The sequence below is a fragment of the Ursus maritimus genome, assembly GCF_017311325.1.
Source record: "Ursus maritimus isolate PB19 chromosome X unlocalized genomic scaffold, ASM1731132v1 scaffold_X1, whole genome shotgun sequence".
NCBI classification, from domain to species: Eukaryota; Metazoa; Chordata; class Mammalia; order Carnivora; family Ursidae; genus Ursus; species Ursus maritimus.
This window is the reverse complement of record NW_024423319.1, coordinates 63540770-63557023: the sequence shown is the minus strand read 5'-3', so window position 1 is coordinate 63557023 and position 16254 is coordinate 63540770. Positions and strand designations below refer to the sequence as shown.

General features: G+C 35.6%; 1 protein-coding gene across 7 annotated transcripts in view; it reads right to left on the bottom strand.

Moving 5' to 3' along the window:
- ATRX (ATRX chromatin remodeler) overlaps positions 1-16254 on the bottom strand; it is a 345341-nt gene that overhangs the window by 204429 nt on the left and 124658 nt on the right. For all 7 annotated transcript variants that reach the window (XM_040630434.1, XM_040630447.1, XM_040630441.1 and 4 more), the window contains 3 exons: positions 11494-11627; positions 10846-11022; positions 4165-4258 (listed from right to left, as the gene is read on the bottom strand). In XM_040630434.1, the coding sequence (XP_040486368.1) occupies positions 4165-4258; positions 10846-11022; positions 11494-11627 (405 nt within the window). The remainder of the gene's footprint in view (positions 1-4164; positions 4259-10845; positions 11023-11493; positions 11628-16254) is intronic.

Sequence of the window (16254 nt, the reverse complement as noted above, 5' to 3'; positions counted from 1 at the left end):
TATATGTATATATATAATGAAATATTAGTCATCAAAAAGAATGAAATCTTGCCATTTGCAATAACATGTTTGGAGGTAGAGAATATTATGCTAAGCAAAATAAGTCAATCAGAGAAAGACAAATACCATATGATTTCACTCATATGTGGAATTTAAGAAACAAAACAGATGAACATAGGGAGGAAAAAAAGAGGCAAACCAGAAAACAGACCCTTGAATGCAGAGAACAGACTGATGGTTACTAGAGGGGAGGTGGGCCGGGGGATTGGTTAAGTGGGTGATGGGTATTAAGGAAGTCACTTGTTATGATGAGGAGCACTGGGTGTTATATGTAAGTGATGAATCACTAAATTTACATCTGAAACTAATGTTACACCATATGTTAACTGGAATTTAAGTAAAACTTTAGGGGAAAAAAAGAAAAAAAGATGAAAATATGTATGACAAAAGTCTTAAAATTGTACAACTTGGACTCAATGTCACTTTTAGTAATTTACTCTAAGAGAAGTAATCAAATGAGTATGTCAATATACCCACATGCATAAATATGTGTGTATATATAACAATGTGTAATAAAAATATTTCTGTATCTCTATTGTGTGTGTGTATACAATTTTTTTTAAGATTTCTTTATTGGGGGAGGCAGAGGGAGACAGAGAGAAAGTCCCAAGTGGACTCTGCCCTGAGTGCAGAGCCTGATGTGGAGCTTGATCTCACTACCCTGAGATCACAACCTGAGCCAAAACCAAGGGTCGGAGGCTTACCCGACTGCACCACCCAGGTGCCCCTACAAATATTTTCATGACAATAGTATTCATACTAGAAAATACTGAGAACTATCTAAACATAGGTATAAACCTAGAAGCTTATTTTAATAAAATTTCCTAAAGGTTATAGGGGAAAAAAGGATCAAAGTCCTACATATAATAGGTAAAACTATAAAATTTGTCAATGAAAAGAATGAAAAATCTATAGGACCTTGGATTAGGCAATGGATTCTGATCTGGGTCTTGTATCCAGAATATATAAAGCACTGTTATAAATCAACAATAAAAAGACAACACAATTAAAAATTGGAAAAAGAATTTAGACAGATGGTTCTCCAAATAAGATATACAAATGGCTAGTAAGGACATGCAAAAAGGCTCAACATCATTATTCATTTGGGAAAAGTAAATCGAAATCACGAGATGCCACCACATACCCACTAGGTTGGCTATAATCAATAGTAATAATAAATAATAAAAGTTTGTGAATATGTGCAGAAATCAGAACTCTGGTGTATTGCTGGTGGAAATGTAAAATGATAGGCCACTGAGCAAAACAGTCTGACAGTTGCCTTAGAAAGTTGGGCACATGGGGGCGCCTGGGTGGCACAGCGGTTAAGCGCCTGCCTTCGGCTCAGGGCGTGATCCCGGCGTTCCGGGATCGAGTCCCACATCAGGCTCCTCCGCTGTGAGCCTGCTTCTTCCTCTCCCACTCCCCCTGCTTGTGTTCCCTCTCTCGCTGGCTGTCTCTCTCTCTGTCAAATAAATAAATAAAATCTTTAAAAAAAAAAAAAAAAAGAAAGTTGGGCACAGTGTTACCACATAACCAACAATTCCACTCACATATTCCTATGAATGAATATGAAAACATATGACTATGCAAAAATCATATACAAGTGTTCACAGTGGCATTATTTATAACAGCCAAAAAATGGAAACAACCCAAATGTATATCAACAGATAAAAAATGGGTAAATAAAATGCAGTATTATCTATACAATGGAATATTATTCAGCCATTAAAAGTAATAAAATAGCCAGGTAACCACAAAAGATGGCCACTAGGAAGCTCCAGGCTCTTGTTCTCCCACAGAAACACAGAACGAACAACATATGGTAAAAAGTAACTTTATGAGAGCTCTATAATCCAGTCAAGAAACTTTAGCAACCAAGTGAACACCTAACCAAAAGTCACACTTAAAATGGTTGGATATTTTGTAGTGTTTCTGCTCATACTTGTTGTACCCTCTTTCCTGCTCAGCTCAAGGTCAGCAGGAAGCTGCCAATTCTCAGCTCCTCCACGAGGAAGGAAGGTAAAGAGTGAAACTTGCTTGCAACGTTCTGGCTTTTCTAGGGGCTGCCCAAGGGGCAGGATTCTGTCTCCCTTAACTCAGAGCACACAAAAGCACATGAAAAGAGGCTCAACATCACTAACCATTAGGGAAAATACAAATCAAAACCACAATGAGATACCACCTCACAGTGTTTAGGGTTGTTAGATCCCTCCCACCCCATTAAAAAATAGAAAAGAACAAGTGTTGGTGAGGATGTAGAAAGAGTAGAATCTTTATGTGCTGTTGGTAAGAATGTAAAATGGTACAGCCACTACGAAAAACAATGTGGCAGTTCCTCAGTGTTAAAATAGAATTACCATATATGATCCAGCAATTCCACTTCTGGGTATAAAACCAAAAGAACTGAAAGGAGGGACTGAAGAGATATTTGTACACCCATGTTCACAGCAGCATTATTCCCAATAGCAAAAGATACAAGTAAGCCAAGTGTTCAATGATGCATAAAGAGATAAAATGTGGTACATGCACACAGAACATTATTTAGCCTTAAAAAGGAAGGATACTGTGATACATGCTGCAGCATGGATGACACCTGAGGATACTGTACTAAGTAAAATAAGCCAGCCACAATAAGACAACAAATACTATATGATTCCACTTATATAAGGTACCTACAGGAGTCAAATTCATAGAGACAGAATCGTAGTTTCTTGAGGATGTGGGGAAGGGGGAGTTACGTTTAATGTGTAGTGTTTGTTTTGCAAGATTAAAAAAGTCATAGAGATTGGTTGCAGAATGATGTGAATGTACTTAACACTACTGAACTGTACACTCAATGGATAAGAGAGTAAAGTCTAGGTTACATGTATTTTATGATCACCTAAAAATATTTTAAAAAGATAAAAGTACTAATACAAGATAAGCATGAAGTTTGAAAACATTATGCTAACTGAAAGAATCCATTCATTAAAAAAATACTATATGAAACCAATCATATAAAATGTCCAGAATAGGCAAATCCATATACAAAGTAGATTGATTCGCTTCTGCCAGGGAATGGACGGCAGGAAGAATGGGAAATGACTGCTAATGTACAGGGTTTCTTTCTGTGGTGGTAAAAAATGTTCTCAAACCAGACAGTGGTGGTGGCTGAAGAACTCTGTGAATATTCTAAAAACCACTGTATTCTACACTTGAAAATGGTGAGTTTTTGTGTTACGTGAATTCTCAGTTTTAAAAATCTCTCCTTGTATCCTACTGTTATTTCCCCAATGTGTAATATGTTGCTATACTCCAGGCACAACCTGGTAAGCGCTAATCTAAAAAGATCTCAAATGTTTTAATACTTACAAGTATTGACACGTATGCAGACACACATATCACATTCATACAAACACAAACAGCCCATTTGATACACTATAAAAAGATAATATTATTCTGGGGGAAATACACTTGATCTTTAGCTAAAAGGCCAAGATGCAATATTCTGGAGGAAACAAAAAAATTCTTAGAATGGTCAGTATTATCTAAAATAGTACACTAAGAAGTAAGCAGAATTTTAAAAAACTACTAATCTAGATCAGTAGCTATGTGTATTAAGAGAACAAACAAATCTTAATTACTATAATACTAGTATACTAGAGTAAGACCAATAATTAGCATTCAGGGAACATTTACTATTTGTCAAGTAGGCATATTATAAACCCATTCAATGTCCACAGTAATCAATAAGGTAAGTACCATTGTAATCCCCCATTTTAAAGACAAGGAAACTGAAGCACAGTGTATTCATACAAAGAGCAAATAGTAAAGCCAGGAGGTAGTCTGTCAACACAGCCTCTTATTTACTACACTACAGCATCCCCGCATAACAACCAAAAAGTACAATCAAGAGTGTTTTTTCACACTGAAAGCCCACCTGGTTTACAACACATAATTCAACCATGTATGTTTATATGTACTCTTTTTAATTTTCACAATTAGTATCAAATCAAAATATTAAGTATTTTACTTTATTTGTAACAGCAACCTTTCTATAAATAATCAAAGCATGGTTATTCATATTAATTCTAACAATTTTTGAAAAAGTGATATAATATCTACCTTGTTCTGGGCCGTTGTTCATCTTCAGATTCACTAACTTCTTCACTAACTCCTGATTCCTGGAAATCAGAATCTTCAGAATCTTCACTGCTCACTTGAATAAAAAAAAAAAAAGTTACTAAATACTTCCCAACAGAAATGCAAATCACTTAATTTGTCAATACCTTCACATTAAAACACAGACTACTATGAGACTATCTATAGTATATACATTTGTGGATATTACACATCATACAGATTAGACCAGTTAATAACTCAAATAGCATATATAAAAATATTCCAATGTATTCCAACTATGGCTATAAAACTATGGTTCTATATTAAAATATAAGTATTGTGTATGAATTAACAAAAAGAGAATTCAACTATCAATAAAATAAATTCATTATTACCAAAGGTGAATAAAAAGAATTCTGATTATTCAAAATAAGCAAAGTAGGCTGACCAAGATGGAGTAAGGGCAAATACAGACTCTTCTGCCATTTGTGACACTAGAAACTATGAACAGAATACATAAAGAAGTGACCTAAGAACTATGAAAAGGAAACAAGAGCAGGCAGATTGGGGACTGAAATAAAAACCTGAAAAATGATCCCTAAAAACTGGGGTTGGGGCAGTGACTGTGAGTGTCATAGGTTTTTTTCCTCCTGTCTTATCTGGTTTCAACAAGAAGGCAGGCTGAATTCCAAAACTATGCAGAGGGTGCTGACAGGAAAACGGGGAGAACCCCATTTCTAGCCACAGCACTGAGAAAAAGGAGCTGGGCCCTGCAAATCATGAGCATAAAGGAATCTCCAATTTTATTTTTTCTCTCAAAAATTTTATTTTTCTGTACCGAAACTGCCACTATGACACAGGTATCTAAAACCCCAGGAGAATACCCATCTTTCCGGCCAGAGGAAGCCAGGTAGGGAAAACACAAGATGAGCCTGAAATATCTTGTGGTGTCAGAAAGTAAAGCAGTGTTCAAAACATTATGGGGGTAAATTCAAAGAACACGTGATTCAACTTGAAGGAGCTTCCCATAGCCAAAGCTGAAACAATGTGAGCGACAAAATGAACAACTGGAGTACAACTCATAGAATAAAATATCTATAAACCCATATTAATATAAGTAATGGGATAAATAAATAAGGGAATACAGACAGCCCTTTCTTACCATTACTGAATGTATAAGTAATGAAAGAAGTAGAAAATCACTACTAGATAAACATCACAGTAATTGCTTCAGGCAAGATGAATGCTAGAATTAGTGGGCTGAAGAATGATGAGAAACAGGATATTTGAATAGTCTCTCTCCACAAGATATTAATTCAATGTGAATAGAAAAATGGATATTTTTCAGTGGAAAAATCCAGCAGACACCAACTGAACCAAGCAATCAATATTAATATTACTAATAATAAGACCTCTTATCATCATGTAACCTTGGTGTATGATACACTGAGAAAGATTAAATATTACTTTTGTGGTACTCTTGTCAAAATGCATAATAACCTCAATCCAATCATAAGAAAATATTAGACAAATACATATAGATGGACAGTCTAGAAAATAACTGACCAATACTCTTCAAAAGTGTCAAAATCATGAAAGAAAAGGAGGAACTGTCACATATCAGCGATTAAGGAGACATCACAACTAAAAGCAATGTGGCATCCCTCATTGGATTCTGGAGCAGAAAAGACATTAGTGGGAAAACTCATAATAAGCAAATAAGGTCTACAGTTTACTTCAGAGGTCAGAAAACACTTTATGTGAGAAGTCTGATGGTAAATATTTTCAGCTTAGTAGGCTATACAGTCTCTGTGGCAACTACTTATCTCTACTCAACTTTGCCACCAAAAACACAGGAAAGCAGTGGTGAGTAAGTAAGTGAGTAAGGATAATGTGGTTCAGGTATAGCCTTCAGGCATAGTTAGCCAATCCCCAATTTAACTAATTACTATTGTATCAATGTTAATTGCCTGGTTTTGGTTACCATACCATAGTAAGTTTAAAGTGTTAAATTAGGGAAGCTGAGTAGAAGGTATATAGGAACTCTATACTATTTTTACATTTCATTAAACCGAAAATTCCAAAAAAAAAATTGCTGAATGGGAAGAAATCAGAGAGGGAGACAAACCATGACAGACTCTGGCCTCCGGGGAAAAAAAACTTGAGTGTTACAGAAGGGAGAGGTGTGGGGGGATGGGATAACCAGGTGATGGGTATCAAGGATGGCATGTGACATGATGAGCACTGGGTGTTATACATAACTAATGAATCACTGAACACTACATCAAAAATTAATGATGTACTGTATGTTGGCTAACTGAACATAATAAAAAAAATTGTTAAAGATCATGATCTGAGGGCACCTGGGTGGCTCAGTAGGTTAAGCAACTGCCTTCAGCTAAGGTCATGATCCCGGGGTCCTGGGATCGAGCCCCACATTGGGCTCCCTGCTCAGCGGGGAGTCTGCCTTTCCCTCTCCACCTGTCTGCCACTCCCTCTGCCTGTGCTGTGTGTGTGTCAAATAAATAAAATAAAATCTTCAAAAAAAAACAAAAGATCATGACCTGAGGTCAGAATCTAATGTCTGTTCTATCCAAAAAATTAATAAAATTTAAAAAACATAGGCTAACACAAATACAATAAAGAATTGCTACTGGGGAAAACGGGAATAAGGAGTTACTGTTTAAAGCGTTTCAGCTTGGGATGATGAAGAGTTGTGGAGACAGAGTGTTGATGGTACAACAATGTGAACATACCTAATGTCACTGAATTGTACACTTAAAGATGGTTAAAATGGTTAAACTTTTATGTTTTATTTTACCACAGTAAAAAACAAAAATAATAATAATAATAATAATAATAATAATAATAATAATAATAAAAGAACTAAGCAACTGGGAATGTGGGGGAGCACATGGGTCCACAGGCACACACATACAAATCCTTTGTTTAAGTAAAATTCTAGGGGTGCCTGGGTGGCTCAGTCAGTTAAGCATATGCCTTCTGCTCAAGTCATGATCCCAGGGTCCTGGGATCAAGACCCGCATCGGACTCCATGCTCAGCGGGGAGTCTGTCTCTCCCTCTCCATCTGCCTCTCCCCCAGCTCATGCTCTCTTTCGCATGCTCTCTCGCAAAAAGAAATAAATAAAACCTTTAAAAATAAAAAGCAAAATTCTAAACCTATTATTAATTTTTCATCACTTTATTTTGAAAATTTTCAAACCTACCAAAAACTTGAAAGAATTATTGAATGAACATCTACATCCCTTCTCCCTTCTCCATCCCTACAATTCACTTATTGTTAAGTTTACATCACATTTGCTTGCTCGCTCTCTATACACACACACTTTTTTATACTGAACCATTTAAGTGCAAATACCATGACGCTTTACCCTTAAGCATAAGGATGCTGTCGTATATAACTAAGTAACATTATCACACTTAGAAAAATAACATCAGGGGCACCTGGGTGGCTCAGTTGGTCAGGCGTCTGCCTTAGGCTCAGGTCATGATCCCGGTGTCCCAGGACTGAGCCGCACATCGCATCGGGCTCCCTGCTCAGCAGGGAGTCTGCTTCTCCCTCTGCCCCTCACCCTGATCTTGTGCTCTCTCTCACTCTCTCAAATAAAATCTTAAAAAAAAATAACATCAATTTATATCATCTAATATAAAGGCAATAATTACACTTTTAAATTATCATCAAAATAATTTTTATAACTTTTTCAAATTTAGGTGGAAACTGAAAGTTCACATGTTGGCCTTGATTTACTAAGTCAGTTACTCTCTTGATTTCTGGCCACTGCCTAACTTAAGCTTCCAGACAACAAAGGCACATCAGAGTTTGCAAAACTTGGAAAATCATGCAACTTTAAACGCAGTATCAATCACTATGATCATAATCCATATTAGAAACATAAATATGGGATTTTAATTTACTCCCTCTTTCACAAACAAATGAAAAAAACACTTGAGTAATAAATTACCCACAGAAAAGGACAGTGGAAACAGGTCAGGTCACAAAAAACTTAGGTCTTAATAAAATATTTCAAATATAACTGCCTACTAAAGGACTCTATATTCTGAACTGAGCCTCAGAGGCAAGATCAGAATTTCCCCTTTTGTCGAAGATACATGAAGGAATCATGCTAAGTTATGCAACCTGCTTAAATTGCTCAGGTGCTTTATAGAATCTGAAAGACAAGCTTGCAGTCCTGCTGCAAGGAAATCTATAAATTAAGCATTCACAAAATGATGTACTATTATTTATTTATTAACATGAAAATGTCCTTGACATATTAAGTACATGTGCATGGGGGGAAGCCCTCCTCTTCCTCTTTAATGAATAACTGCTGCTCAACAGCCCTTTAAATATTCAGGATTCCAAGATTCTTTCCTTAGCCCTACATCTGCACAACATTACAGGCTCCACTAGGCCATTTCATCTACTTTTGTCGTATTATACATATACCATGACAACTCCAAAAACCTGAGTCATCCCACGCTTCTCTCTCACACATTCAGTCTCTATGTGACGCAAGTCAATTCTCCCCTTCAACAACCGCACCTGGTATCAACTACAGCAGTATCCTCCAAATAGATGCAAATCTAAGCTCTGAGTATCACAGAATAATAGACAACTAATCTGATCATATTATATTCTTGGTTAAAATCTTTCAACAGGAACAATGAGTGGTTGGGCTGAGGCTGTGATTCATGAGTACTAGTAATGAATGTCCTGTGCCATGTATGTTCATCAAGCTGTCTGCTTATAAAATGTGCCCTTGTCTGTATGTCTAGTATACGTCAAAGTTGTTTTAAAAAGTGGTGGTATGCCTCTGTGAATATACTAAAAACAAACTGTACACTGTAAACAGGCAAACTGTATGGTTTATGAATTGTATCTCAATACAGCTGCAATTCAAAAAAACTAAAAATAGAAATATGCTTTCTATGGCTCTCCAGCCTATAGAGTCTATTGTACTTCTCAGACACTTCCAAAAATGTTTTCCTATTCCTAATGGCAAAAAAAGAGTTTATTTGCCCTCCAGGAGTTTGGCCGTAAAGTTTTCAGAATCTGCCCCCTAAGAAACCAAAGTTTCTCTGAACATTTTGTTAGCCAAAATGCTCAGGCAAATTTCACATTTAATTTTTCAATATACCTGTGATTATTTAAGAATGCTCTCCCCCAATGTTCAAGTAAAATGGGCACACCAAAGAGGTGTGCAATGTTTACTCTACAGCCTTATGTACCCGTGGGTCCACTGCCAAGTACTCCAGTTTGAGAAACAAAAGCTTTCAAGTGTCTCCAACGCTTGGTGTCTGTTTTGGCCCAGCTTCATTTCCTGTTGTTACTTTCCCTATTCCCTCCTACAGTCCAGCTATACCATGTTAACTGTATTCTGTCCACCATGTGCCAAACATTCTGCAGAGGCTTCTAAAGATTCTTCGCTGCTTATACTATAAATCTTCACATCTACCTGCTCCTCAATTACAACTTGCTTTGCTGACTGAAACTCATCTTTGTGAAGTTGTCTCTGGGGTAACTGCCATCCCCCAAGAAGCTAAAGAAATCTTCCTTTGTGCCACACTATACAATACCTCTGTTACAGAAGACATCCTTCATAGTGCTATAATTTCATTTAATATTAATGTCAATAATACTTACAAAACTACTGAGGCCAAACCTGGCTACGTATCAGAATCATATCAGAGGTGCTTTATAAAATATATGGATACCTAGGTCTCACCACCACCAATTATGCTGTAACTGGCTTGGGATGGAGTCTTGTCCTATGTGTATTTCAAAATCCCCAAAATAATCCACATGTGTAGCCAGGCTGAAAACCACCATACAAGATAATGATTCCTTATTCATTTTTGTATTCTCAATGTTTATCATGATGCTGGATATATGTAAGCACTCAATGCAGAAGGATTCAGACTTTTAACGTAATGAAAATTTTATCTGACTACATACAAGCTTTGCATATAATAAATCTATGCAAATTAATTGCATCTTCTATCCTTCCTTGGGAAAGCGTTATTTTGTCCTACAGTTACAGGCAATCCTATGTCATCTACATAGCCTTTAAATATATTTTATTTATTGTCATATTTGTCTTTTTAATCTAAGTGTGTATGACTACTAAAGGTTAAAAATATTCTTTGTGTCATCTCTCAAGTTTCTGGGTTCTCTTCCCACTCTAAATTCTTTATTTCACTCTCATGTAAGAGAATAGTTGTTACCAGTGTGCTGATATTCACTTAATATAGCTGGTCCAGACATATTTAAATTTCATTACTATAATTAGTTTATAAAACCAGTATTGTTTCAAAGGCACCTGGGTGGCTCAGATGGTTAAGCATCTGACTCTTGATTTTGGCTCAGGTCATGATCGCAGGGTCCTGAGATCAAGCCCCATGTTGGGCTCCACAATGAGCATGAAGCCTGTTTGGGATTCTCTCTCTCTCCAGAGCACGAGAGGGGGGAGGGTCAGAGTGAAAAGCAGACTCCCCACTAAGCAGGGAGCCCGATTGGGGACTCGACCCTGGGACTCCGAGATCATGACCTGAGCTGAAGGCAGATGCTTAACTGACTGAGCCACCCAGGCGCTCCCTCCCTCTCTTTAAAAAAAAAAAAAAAAAACAGTATGTTCCTTATATTCAGAATTAAAATGTCTTACCTTTCCTTCTATTTCTGCCTTTGGCTTCTTTGTGTTCTTTAGGCTTCATCTTTTTTTCTTCTCCAGATTCTCCATCACTCACAGTGAGTTTGTGCCTCAAAAGCCTATGTCTGTATCTTGGCTTCTTAGATTCTTCAGAATCTGAATCTGATTCAAAATTGACTTGATTTTTTGCTTCTAAATGGAGAAAATGAATCAGTAAAGACTTCTTTCCTTTAAAGTCCTTAGACTTTTTTCCTTTAAAATGTTTTATAAAACTATTTTGTTTGTTGAAAATTATCAAGATTTATGAAAAAGATCACAGCTTGCACTTACTTTGATATCACTGGTAATACCAGGCAATCTTATACATCAGACTTGATCTATTATTATTAAATATTGATTAAATATCACCAATAGACACTTGTAGATTTTTTTAAAGGGAAAAAATATATTGCTTGAAAAATCATCTGTTTATTGGCAATAACTGATAAAACGTGCACAATTATTACCAGATACTCAAAAGGAGTAAAGGTAGTAGTAAAGTTTTAAATATTTTAATAAACTCCAAATGCATATATTATGAAATATCATGGTCAGATAGTCCTCAAAGACTGAACTGGTCAAACAATCAAGTTATGACATCCTATACTTCTCTTTGGAGCTCACCCTCATCTCCTGGATTTTCTTCATTGTGTTTTCCAGTTCTTTTTTTCCCTTCTTCTGGTTCATCATCTGAAGATCCATCCTCATCAGAGGAAAGATTGGCTTTAATTTCTTCTAAAAGCATCTTCTTGGCAATTCTTGAGTAAAAAGACAGTAAAAATAAAACTATATATTTGGTGGTGAAGTGTAACAAATTTAAAAAAAAATTCTCACTATCAAAATAGAAATAAATGTATAAAAAGATTTTATACTGTCAATAAAAAACTACCAAAACCATGTTTTAACCTAAGCTACCAACCAAAACTTTTGAAAATGCTCTTAGCACTGATTTGTTCCAATTCTAAATACTTCTGCAATTTATTTAAAAACCTGAGGGACATTTCTACTATTTTGACCAACTGCAACTTCATGCTGCATAATCTTCCAATCCTGTATTTGCTCTGCTGCCATCATCCAACAACTACAGTATCAGATAGGCCCACATAATAAATCAACTTATTCAGACAAATGGCATTCCAAGACAAAACTCCACATGAAAAGACTATTCAAAGCAAAACATACTCTTAGAAAATCAATGTGTAATAAACCACTTTGTTATCAAACAGTGCCTCAAACTGGTGAATAATATTTTTGGCACTTAAGTTTCAATTTAATTCATAAATTCTGCTAATGAAATGAAAGCATATACCATATACTAAGTATTGAGGCAATCAGAAATCCCTAATAATATTCAAACTAGGGCAGATAAGAGAAGGGACATGAGTGCTATTAATTATACACATGGTAAAAGAACACAAAATACCATAAATGAGTCTTCACTTTCCAAAAAAGTAGACAGTGCAGTAGCCTTACTCATACCAAAATTTCTCAAGATGTTCCTCAAAGACCAATTGGTTAATGGAAAAATCAACTGCTAAAAGCATGAGAAATACTTCTTTAACATCATCAATAAAATATAATCCTAATAAATTTCCATGTTTACGCTAAAGGAAAACATCTGAAAATGTAAGATAAAAGCAATCATGCAGCTTTTGTAAGGTGAGGTGTTTTGCACCTGGAGTGTCTTTGTGATATAAAATTATAAATAACAGTAACAAAGGAATACCTTATAGAAAGGTTCAAAAGGAAGGCCGCATGATTCTCAGTTTTCCATGAACTAAGTCTTATGGGATAAACATCCACTCTACAATCAAGATTAACTCTCTAGCTTAGTCAAAAACTTACAGCTGGAATTATGGAACTTCTGTTATTTTTGGATTTCAAACCCCTCTTTAGATTTCTTAACATACACTCACATTTCAATCAAGATTCACTCAATGGCAGGAGATGTTAATGCCTTGGTAATTTTATTTGAAAGGCAGACTGTTCATTACTAGTTTTATTCAAAGATATATAGCAAAGGCACCAAAATAGGTAACCACTTCATAAATACTTATTATCTGCCTTTTGGTGCTTCCTTCTCTAAACAGACAGATTAGAAATATTTAGACAACAAAGAGAGCTACCAAGTGCTAAAGGAAACCACAGATGAGTTTGCTTTTTTGAGGGTTTTTGATCTGATTTGTGTTTCAATAAAGTAAAGATTGGATCACTCCAATTTAAATCCTACTGTAGTTGAGCTATTAAGTGTTGTTATTACACTTCTAGATCAGTGGTTTGCTGACTTGGATTGTACACAGTAAACTTTTTAAAATGGAGAATATAGGGTTGTCAACTTTTCATTTTGCCAAGAATAAAAATTTAAAGCCAAAATTGTTTATTTTCATCATTTTATGAAATAAAGACTATTTCAACAAACCCTCCACAAATTAAGAAACAGTTTCAGAATGAAGGGTGGTTCTTTAAATTTAGTAAAAGCATCTATCTAGAAAAACTCTCTAAAATCATCTTAAATACACACTACATTTGTCATTTCCCATGGACAAGGAAAAACTTTCTTGAACCAATTTGGGTAAAACCACTGTTTTGGAATGAATATGTGTGTGTGTGTGTATACACACACACACACACATAAATGTAAAGTGTTGAATAATAGATTGCAAATAGAAAAACAGTTCATTTGCAGTTACAAGATCTTATATCACCATTTGGGTAGTACAGTAATAACCAATAAAAATACAAGTACTAATTTAGTTACACTAAAGGTTACTTCAATCACCTGATTTCAGTTTGTATTTACAAGTTCCAAAAAAGTCTAAAATTCTATATTATCTGTAAAGACATGGTTAATTTTAAGAAACCATAAAATTTTTCTTCTTTCAAACTCTAGACTCGTAAGAATATGTCTACTAAATGGAAGGTCAAAATATGTAAATCTACCTAATTCATACTCAAGTTTTAGACTGTCATGAAAAAAACTGAGAGATATGATACACATGAGATAATAAGATACAATTTTATATCAACTGTGAAATTACATAAGTCATGGAAAATTAAATTAGATTCATACACTGAAAAATTACATGATTTATCAATCAACAACCTTCATTAAGAACATAATATATAGAACAATCACAATCACTTTAGAAGCAGGAAAAAAAATTACAAAATTCAGAGAATGGTCATCTTTCTCCAAACTGAAAAGTTACATACAGAGTAATGGAGATTCCCTTAGCTTTACCTCCCTAAGATGGTTTAGATTTACCCTCTAACACCTTTTGGCCAATGGAAAACCTGATGTATAGCCATGTAATATTAAGCCCTAAAAAGAATAAAGTTAAATAATTTTGCATGACTGATGGCTCAAGTCCACTAGGTCAAAGACACACTGTATCATAAACCTAGCCTATCACATAACCTACACCTCAAAGTTAGAACTTAATTTGAAGGACCTAAGGGCTGAGGCTGACCTTCAACCTGAGTAGTCAGCAAATATGTTGAGGTGAGATGTGTCCCATCTACAAAGCCTGCTGTGAGATGCTTTAAGGGTAACTCCACTACCTTAACTCTTGAGTCACGGGCCACAGAGACTTCAAGGACATCATCACTTGAGAACCAGCTGAGGCTGGCAAAGCATCATTTTGGAGGCCTCGGCTGGACCCGTGCTGGTATGCATGTGATGGATGTATAGTCATGATCCCTAGTTGATTTCTGTTTGCTCTGAAGTTTCCTTTCTTGAGGCTTTCCAGGACGTTTCTGAGAAAATCATCCAGGCAACAAGGTACTGCCCCCCTGGAATCTCAATGCTCAATATTACATCTTGGGGCAGGTGTAGCATCCAAAGCAGTCACGAATCTATCAGAAGCATTAGAGGCACAGGCTGTGCCACTCTGTGGCAGAAAACCTGGGCAGAGCTGGAAGTAATGGAGCCACTCCTCCATTTTCCTGAAAGGGAGGGAAGGGAGAGGGGGAGAAAGCAAAACAATATGGGAGGAAGGGTAAAAACCCACAAAAAACAATGATCGGAACTGGTGCATGAGAGAATAGAACCCCAAAACCCAAACAAGCTAAGCCTTCTAAATCACATAATACCAAGGCAATGTCTTATTACCCCTTACACCTTTATCTACTAAAAGGAAGCAAAAATAAGGAATCAGCCCAACAGTGGAAAGACAAACACACAAGCAGGAGAGAGAGAGAGAGAGAGAGAGAGAGAGAGAGAGAGAGAGAGAGAGGTTGCACGCCAAGAAAGCCTTTAGTTTTTGTGATTCTATCTAGAAAGGAAATTCATAATGTTCCTTGTGTAAGTACTCAAACAGGGGGAAAAAAGTAAACTACCTCTTGCTGGTACATAAATCAGTAATTCAAAACATTAAATTTCTAAAATAGGAGCAATCAAGAGAAGGATCTGTTGCACCATGGAGGTTTTAGAAAAACAGCCATTACAAAAGCAACACAAAATTTTAGAGCTAGAAAAAGGGACCTTAGAGTCCTAATTCTGTCATTTTACAGATGAGGAAACATGCTTAGAAAGGGAAAACGATATGGCCAAAGAAACAAAGTTAGTGGCAAAGCCAGAAGTAGCACCTAAGATCCTGAATCCCAATATTCTCTAATATGCCAGTGCTATATTCTCTACTCATTCACTACTACTACGCTTATGAGTACTTGGTGAATCTACTATAGTCACATTCTTAAAGATAACTGTATTTTATTGATTTCCAAATATGTATTTAGAAATGAAAGAATTGAAGCCTCTTTTTTTAAAAATTAAAAAAAAAATTTCTAAACATCTTTAGTCCAGTATGCTCCATCTCTAAAATGCACTTGACAGGCCATCTCAGATACATCCCTATAATCTACTGTTTTATCTTTTAAGAGATTCTGAAAACAGGTCTGAAGAAAATTGCTAAATAAAATATACAATTTTAGAAGGCCAAAAACTATGGTGCATCCATGCACAAAAATGACAAATTTTTTTAAAAAACTGTTTACATTTTGTGTACAATACCACAATAGAATTAAATAGAAAATTTTTTTTCTAAACAGAGAATTCTGAATAAGATTATAGGTTTAAATGTATACCCTTTAGAGATACAAAACAAGTAAGTATATGCTATGCTAAAATATCATACCACATTCAAAATGTTGATATGTAAAACAATTCAAATGACTACAGCCAAAGAATGTTAAAAACTTCTTGTGAAAACAAGGTGATGAACCCATACTCTTCTAATAAAGTATGAGGCATTAGCAAATGTTATATACTTCAGGGTTAAAAATAAAAACAAATATTTCAAACCAGGTGATGGACATTAAGGAGGGCATGTGATGAAATGAGCATTGGGTATTAAGACCGAAGAATCACAAGCCTGTACCTCTGAA